We start from the raw sequence: 8,347 nt of genomic DNA, 5'->3' as shown, positions 1-8,347 counted from the left end.
GAAGTCGGACCGTATTTTTGTTGTCTGTCTGTTTATAATTTCATTTATTTGTACTCAACTCTGCACAGTCTTCACGTAAAAAGCAATTAGAAATTTGACGAAAACTAAGACCTAAGACCGCTTGTAAACAGTGGAAATTACGGGAAAGAAAGTCGAGAAAACCGTACCGATAGTCAGATTTTTTGGCCCTTACACAGACACAACGCCATGACGCGCTTTGAGTGTTGTGTGACAGAAAAAAAACAATGACATTTGTCGATGCTTACTTATCGGCACGGAAACTAAAAATAGGGTCTTTCGAATAACAAGAAACTCAATCTGTTAACCCTTTGGTTGTAACCACTAAGAATGTGATGCACGAATTATTTTGTCAGTAGACACTTGTTATTCTACGTCCAGTATCAAAACAAGTCCACAATTTTACCGTACGTCACGCAAACAATAAACGGATGCCGTAGATGGCCAATCTTAAAATTATTTCTGATAGGGGACTGAAATAGTTTTGCATGTTGGACATAAGTGATGTTCTGTAAGTTTCTCCACATTTGCGTCTCTCAGCTTCAACTGCAACATTGATAATTAACGGGATTCATCAAGTTGGTTGCTCATATTGCATAAACATGAATGAATTGGCTCGAAGGGGCCTTTGATTCATTTAGATTAAATTCCCCACGAATGAGACTCCCACAGGAGCCCAATGACCAATGACAAGAAACTAAGTTGACGTCAAAGAGTCACCAAAACGGAACTGCCTTTGTTTTTCTTGCGGGAAAAGGTAGTCTAAAAATAGATCGGTCTGTAAAAATGCCGTGACATAGCCCTAGTATGGAAGTTCTTCGCTCCTGGTCATGGGTAGGCTTGATTTTCAGTCGTTAACGTTTGGAAGTTCGGTATCATCCTCCTCCCAACGGGGCAAGGAACGTGGGCTCTCAAAACGGCTGGAAATCGAGCCTAGGTAACGAGCTCCTTCTGCTAATCTGGTTTGAATCAATTTCAATGTAGCAGGAGAGAATTTAACCTGCGATCAGGCGTACTTTTCCTTAGACATGGTGCGGCCTGTCTCAAGAAAAGTACGCTTGATCGCAGGTTAGAGAGAATTAAGAGTGAATCTGCACACTATTCACAGTAAATTCCGAAAACAATCCCAACTGCATATAAATGGTAATTTCTAAACTCGTACTGCGCAAAGCGATCAACCGCTGAGTCCCAAGCACACCGGCTCACAATTTTGACGTCTTGTTGATGGAAATCTCCGACGATGACTTGACAAACGATTTTGTATGGGTGATAACAAAGCTTTTTGACTTGCTCCTTGATCTCTTCGCTTATCTGGACTGAGACCTTCTTGCAATAGTCGGGATCGTATTTTTGGTCCGCCAAATAAGTTTTCAGCACCTGCTGAATTATTGGCTTGACCCTGTGTTCCTAGAAGTTGAAAAAAATTAAGAGTTGAGATTCCATTGAAGTCGATATTTAACAAGACGCCTATACAGGCGTACCCGTGGGATGCACAAACAGTTAACACAAATTGTCCAGTTACAGCGAACCTCAACTACAGTTAAACTTCGGAAAATGGCAAGAGATTACCAGAAAGATAAATCAGTAATTTAACTTGAAGTTGTTTGTTGTAAAAACACTCATTATTAATGTTACTAAATTTGAAAACTGCAAACAACGAAGCCATATTAGGGGTTATCAGGATACGGGATTTTTTATCATTTCTATTTTATGAAAGAGACTTGATTCAAATCCCACAGTTTTATTTGCTTCCTCAATTCCGTTCATCCAAAAATTACAAGATCAGTTCTAAATCATCCAGAAAAACGTATTACAATCAAAGTTCAACAACTTATATTTGTGTATTAGAAGTCCGGTTCCGTAATCCTGGTTTCAGTTCAGTTCAGTTCAGTTTATTTAGCCACAATAAATTACCAAGTTTAGTATAAAAAAAGAAATTATCACATGGCAAGGGAGCCCAGGAGAAACCATGGGGCTTATAGGACCTGGGCACCCTCGTTACATAAAAGAATACAAATCACAAAGAGCTTACATGGATTGATGGACTAAAGAGACTGCTTAATTAAATTACCATTACACATAACACGATATTTTCCTTATTTTACATTAGTAACAAGAAATAGTTACACTAGTACACTAGTAACAAGAATTAGTAACAAGGTTTAGTTCCTTGCAAACTGTAAAAGTTTAAATCTGCCGTGGCGACGACAAAAAAGACACTTTTTCCTTGAAAACTGTTGAAATATGTCGTGGCGAAGACAAAAAGACTACATCTGGACACCATTTCTCTCAATGCTAAAAAATCTAAAATACAGTAGTTGCCTGTTCCTCAGTCCAGTCCAAAATCGTTCCTTTACAATTCCATAATCTTGATTTCAGTGTTGGAGTAACTTGGTACCAAACGTTCCACAATAACTTGAAATCTCCTTTACAAAAAAGCTTAAATCCAGTAGTCCAGTCCGGATTCAAATCTCCAAAACTCTCTCTATCATCGATTCAAAACCAAAAAAAAGATACAAGTAGTAAATAGTTCTCAGAAACTACAAAAGTGCGGCATGATTCTACACTCGAGCTACACAAACCGCTATCAAAAACGAAACCAAAAACCCCTAGTGATCGCTTCTCGAGAGAACAGGCACACAACCGAAACTGTTCTGTGCCTGCCTCATAGACTACTTTCATAAATGGCGACCGATTTGATATTCTATTCTATTTATGTTAATTGGACCTACTGGCCTCATTTTGCTTAACATATTCTTTTGAATTTTGCGCATTGCAGCGAGGCTAGAAAGGCTTATCAGCATTAAAAGAAAAGAATATTTTATCAGGCCGCCATTATAAAAAAAGGTCTATACGGCCATGAAAAATGTATCGTAGTACTTAACCTTAGCCCTTGGTCAAAACATTTTAGCCAAAAGGCCGAGAAGCGATCTGGATACGGGATATTTAGGGGGGGGGGGGGGGGATTGTGGAGATACGGGATATTTTTTAAAAATAGCAACGCATTACGTAACTTGACAGTATTTTTTTTCCCATAACTAGTGTCAACTGAGCTGCGTTTTCGTTTTCAGGAGATTCAAGTTGTCCTTGCGTAATATGTAGCTCTAATAGTACCCGATGTTGTTTTGGTATATTAAATCAAAACAGTGTCATCGTAGATGTCTCTGGTAAAATTCCCTGAGAAGACATGTGGTTCAGTAAAATAATAAACCCAGAAAGATTGAAGAAAATAAAAGGAAATCGAGAAACATTGGCCTCAAGGCTGACTTGTTGATCATGTTCAACCACAAGCTTAGGCTTGTACTCTGAGCTTCTTACAGCTTTCCCAGACAAAAGTTCACCGAAATGAAGCACTGTTCGGTGGGGTTAGTATCTGGATGTGAGACACCAAAATATGAGATTTGCAGTCAGGAACATACGACCGAAAATTCTATTTTGACGTTCAAAAATGCGAACTAAGCAAGGTACAGATCTGGTTAGTCTGCTTTATGCAAAACAAGTGTTAAATAAATATTGATATATATAGTTTTTAAGAAGAGCAGAAGGAACCTTTTAGGAAGTGTCGATCGAGAATAAAACAAATTTGCCATCAGCAACAAAATTTGCGAGTTGAAAACATAAATTTGTGCCAAGAATATAACAAGTTAACCATTTTGGGAGATTTTTGTTACGTTCAATTTTTTTATCGTACTTTTGGTTGTACAAGTAATAGCGCAAAATCATGGTGACATCGATTTTAGTTGCCGCCTGCGATCAAGTTGCCTTGCATGTTTAGTACTGACAACTCACAAAACAAAGGATGCATCTGTGACAAAATTACGGCAAGACAACGGGTTTTTGTTAGTTTGCTTTTTTTTCCCTTGAAGTGTTATAAAGTTCGGCAAGATATGTGTGATGTCAACACAATGGTTGATGCTAATCCAAGTATCACCTAAAATTAAGCCCCTTCGAATGGGGATAGTACTTGGATGGGGGACCGCCCCGTAACGGCGAAAGCTAATTTTCTTCCTTTTAAATTGATTTCCTTTTTTATTTTGTTTGGCCGTTAAAGACTATTTTCTCGTTTTATTTAAAATAAAAGATTAAAATAAAGATTTAAAACAACCTTTTTGTAGGATTTGTTTTGTACTTTAATTACTTTTCTGTCAAGAATTTGCGTAAACTCATCAGAGAAAAACTGTTACGCACACAACATATTTTATCGCATTTTCTCCCGTTGAGTTCATATGCTAAACACAGGATTCTTTGGTTATGGTAAAAAATCTTTCTCTATTCGTTAGCAATCACTCTTTAAAATTTCAGAGAAATCGACCGATGCGCGAATATTTTAAGAATTTTTTTCAATGGGCTGCGAACGTTCTTCGTGCTTTCAAACAGGAGAGTGAATACAACAGATAAACCAGGCATGCCAGCGAAAAGAACAATGATTGTGACATATGAATGACGTAGAGTCAACAGTGGCCAATAAAATAGGTCGTTTTATTTTACACTTTCCAGACCTTACAAAAATTAGCCAATGATGACTAACGTTACAATTTGTGGATACGGGGAAAAACGGCCACCATTTTATAACATGGGCTGCTCTAGGCATCTCAAGAAAAAAATGCAGTGGATGTTCCTGGAAGTGGATACCTACTTCAAACATAAATAGTGTCCATGACGGCCGAATGTCATGAAATTTGATTGATTGGTTGATTGATTGATTGATTGATTGCTTGATTGATTGATTGATTGATTGATTGATTGATTGATTGATTGATTGACGAATGGATGGATGGATGGATGGATGGATGGATGAATGAACAAAGGAGTCGATGGATGGAGAGAGGGTGGGGCAGACGGACCGACGGACCGATCGACAAAAGAAAAAGCTAAGGAGTAAAAGAGGATTTTCTGACTAGATGCAGCACACTTAAAGAACGTTCTGGAAATAAAAATGCACTTTAATATACCTAATTGGCTAACTCAGTGTTGTACCCAATTCACATCTCCCGGGAATAAGATTCTATGTGTATTATATTTACATAATAATGTAGCATTCATATTTAAAAGATATGGAAATACCTGGAACAAAACGTTTTATTCCCAAAGGGTTTGAATTGGGTACAACATTGAGTTACCCGATTAGGTCTATTGAGACTGTACTGAAATAAACGGCCGGCTTACCGATCTGAACTGCTGCATTCTGTTGTTACCGTGGTGTTAAAGCATTAGAGAGTTTAGGAAACGACGATGGATATTTACGTTGTGAATTCTTGGTTTTCACATGACGTCACGGCCGCCATGTTGAAGTCCCCAAACAATGAAACGGAGGCCATGTTGAAGTCCAGATCCAATCCTCCGGGAATTGAACTCTATTATTATGCAAACTTTGTCTTTTGTTTTCGTTGAAAAACATATATGTTGGTCACGTGAGTGAAACCCAAGAATATGGGCGAACTGTCTTATAAATTGACAAGTACCAACGATTTTGAAGAAGAGAAAAATAATGAAAGGTTATTGTTACATGCTCACGTTGTAGTCAAAGGAGTTTGGTTATTTCACGATGTCGTTTTGCTGAGAACGACAGAGACACGTAATGAAATGCTTGGCACATGAACAGTATCATTATTTCTCCTCTTTAACTCTTTCTCTCCCAAGAATAATGATTGATCTAAATTTTCTCTTGACAAGCTCAATACATTGTTAAGCAGACTGGTGAAGAGAGTAAAGAATTTTATCACCAGGGCCCGGTTGTTTGAAAGCCGATTAACTTAATCCAGGATTAGCGTAAGCTTTTGTTTCATGTTTCCAACTTTTTGGTGAAAGTTTCTTTTGCTTATTCTTGTTTTTCAAGATTGACTTCTTTTAATGTAAACTTGTGCCGAATATCAGCGTTGAACAGAGCGTGAGAGTACAGAAATGAATTCTTTGGTGTATTTTTAATCTGGTATTAGCGTTAATCGGCTTTTCAACAACCGGGCCCAGGTTTTTTGTCTAGATATATCACCAAATTCCCATAACTGACATAACACGTTATGTCCGACAGTGAGAAAGGAGAATTCATATTCGGATCTTGAAATGAAACTAATAATTCTATTGCTTTCTAGCGTTGTCGCTGCTGGCTAACGTGGTCAGCGACAGAACAAATTCTCTGCATACTTTCAGTGCGTAAAAATCTCAGGTGCATATACTACACACCTGAAACATCCTCACGGGCTCCATACAGAACAACCGCGCCATGTTTAAACTGTCATCAGTCAAGGAGCTGTCTCGGACCACTCCACTACCGTGTCGACTACTCCCCGTGTCACTCAGGAAGTCCTCTGGAGACCACGCATGCGCCAAGTCAAACTGTCCCCAGTCTCCGTGCCTTCTTTTGATTTTCATCAAATACATTGATTTCTGTTTGATGTCTTTTGATAGCGAGTGAGCCGCTGCCACTGCATAAATAGAAGGAGCAGGATGATCTGTTGCTTCTTGCTGAGTATCAACATTCTTATTTTCTCGTTCCCCTTTGTTCTCATCCTCTTTTTTCGCTGAAAATGACATGCTGGTTTATGTCTGGAAAATAAAAACCAATTTTCCAAATAAAGCTCATGTTTTAAAATTATGCCACTTTTTAATAAACATGAAAGTTTCACCCTTGCTGTGATAAAACACAAATAACTACTCTACTTCGTTCCACACTAGAATTGGTGATAGTTTGCTTCAAATTCTGGCACCAGTTGTTCAAACGATGGACAGCGTTATTCACCGGATAAATCACTATCCAGTGGATAAGTAATAGCGAAACCAGTTGCACTATCCAATGGATATTGATTTATCTGGTGGATAGCGTTATCCATCTTTTGAACAACTAGCAATTTGAGCTTGCCTGGCCTATCGGTTGAAAGGGGAACTGGGACCGATGCAATCCTTACTTCCGATGCGCCCAGTCCTGCAGCGGCGACAAACGACGCACTCTTCCCCGGTTCCTCCTTCCCTAACAAAGACCCCATGACGAAAGAAAATCGACAGAACCATGGAAATAACTTGAAAATACATGTAATCGATCTTAGAGACCAACTGTCCAAGTCATGACTCTGGTAATGTTACCTTTAAAAAAAGAAAATATAAAAAAATGCCGATTATGCTAGCAGTGCTACTTCTATAAAAAGTACAAAAACTACGCTCATTTTTCCAAATTATTCCATGCCTTATGCTAGCACCGTTACAATCGATAAGGGCCTATGCTCTTTCGATGAATGGAAACTGCTCTTTTCGCCAGGCTGGTTAATGTAGCCTATACAAATATTCAGATGCAACCTCTAAAGGAGGAAATCAGATACTTGGGTGGTACCTTAACACATCCTATGCGAAAGGAGAGGCTCTCCGGATTTAAAATAATAAACGTTGCAAATTGTAAGATTGCAAAAAAAAATTGTAAATTTAATTTATTTATGAATCAAAAAATGTAATTGACTTTTAAAAAACGAACCAAAAGTGGGGTGGCTAGCCTATCATCTGTTTCTCGGTGTCTGGATACCCCGATGAAGCACTCGCACTCTTTTTTGATATATTACATCCATTTAGAAATCACTGGTAATCCTTGCAATCTGATTAGCTCTCAGCAGTGCGATTTATTCCCAAATAGCACTATTTTCTGCTCTAACTCGCACCATTTCCCCAGCCAATGAGAAAGGAACACTAAAACAAAACAGTCAATCAGATTTCAAGGCTTGTTCAAGGTAACCAGTCAAACTGCAGGAAAATGAAAGAAACTGCCATTGAGTGGCGAATTTTTCAACTTTTGTTCCCAACTAGATCAATATATAAAACTGGTACCGACTAACATCCTGTATTTTAGCGATTAAATAATTATTGCATGATTTCTAAATGGATGTAATAAAATGTTCATTGAACTTCGTGTCGTGCAATTTTGGTCTGAAATCATACTTGTGATTTCAAATCGACCTCGCGCTGCGGGCTCGTTCCATTTTGAAATCAGGCACACGTATGATCTTAGACCAAATTGCACTCCACTTAGTTCAATTACCATTATTTATCATCACTACTTGCAATAACTAAAATATGGGAGAGTGGCAGAGCACTGAATAAGTTTTTTTATGATCGTAAAAGAGATTTTTCAGATTTTTGCATATTTCTTACGATACTTGTAATGAGCAGCGGAGGAGATGTTTTGCCATTTTCACCTGCGGGTGCAGTAGGTGGAGAGAATTATAGAAAGTATCCAATGCTCTGTATGCAACTGATATCACCGAAAACTATAATTTTCCCCTTTTCCTCAGAAGCTGAGAGAAAGCGGTCTATCCTTTCACTCAACATCAACAGTTGAATCGAATAACAT

At 38.3% G+C, this 8,347-nt stretch overlaps 1 protein-coding gene across 4 annotated transcripts in view; it reads right to left on the bottom strand.

Annotated features, from left to right (window-relative positions):
- Positions 1-890: 890 nt before the first annotated feature.
- Positions 891-8,347, bottom strand: part of LOC137997503 (dynein light chain Tctex-type 5-B-like) — a 64,633-nt gene continuing 57,176 nt past the window's right edge. For 2 of the 4 annotated variants that reach the window (XM_068843547.1, XM_068843548.1), the window contains exons 2-3: positions 6,199-6,561; positions 892-1,425 (exon numbers count right to left, since the gene is read on the bottom strand). In XM_068843547.1, the coding sequence (XP_068699648.1) occupies positions 1,117-1,425; positions 6,199-6,549 (660 nt within the window). In that variant the 5' untranslated portion in view covers positions 6,550-6,561 and the 3' untranslated portion in view covers positions 892-1,116. Of the gene's footprint in view, positions 1,426-6,198; positions 6,562-6,920; positions 7,096-7,477; positions 7,609-8,347 lie in introns of those variants that run through there. The other 2 variants (XM_068843549.1, XM_068843550.1) reach the window with 2 other exon arrangements.

The sequence above is a fragment of the Montipora foliosa genome, chromosome 3, assembly GCF_036669935.1.
Source record: "Montipora foliosa isolate CH-2021 chromosome 3, ASM3666993v2, whole genome shotgun sequence".
NCBI classification, from domain to species: domain Eukaryota; kingdom Metazoa; phylum Cnidaria; class Anthozoa; order Scleractinia; family Acroporidae; genus Montipora; species Montipora foliosa.
The sequence above is the reverse complement of the archived record's forward strand: the minus strand, read 5'-3'. Positions and strand labels throughout refer to the sequence as shown.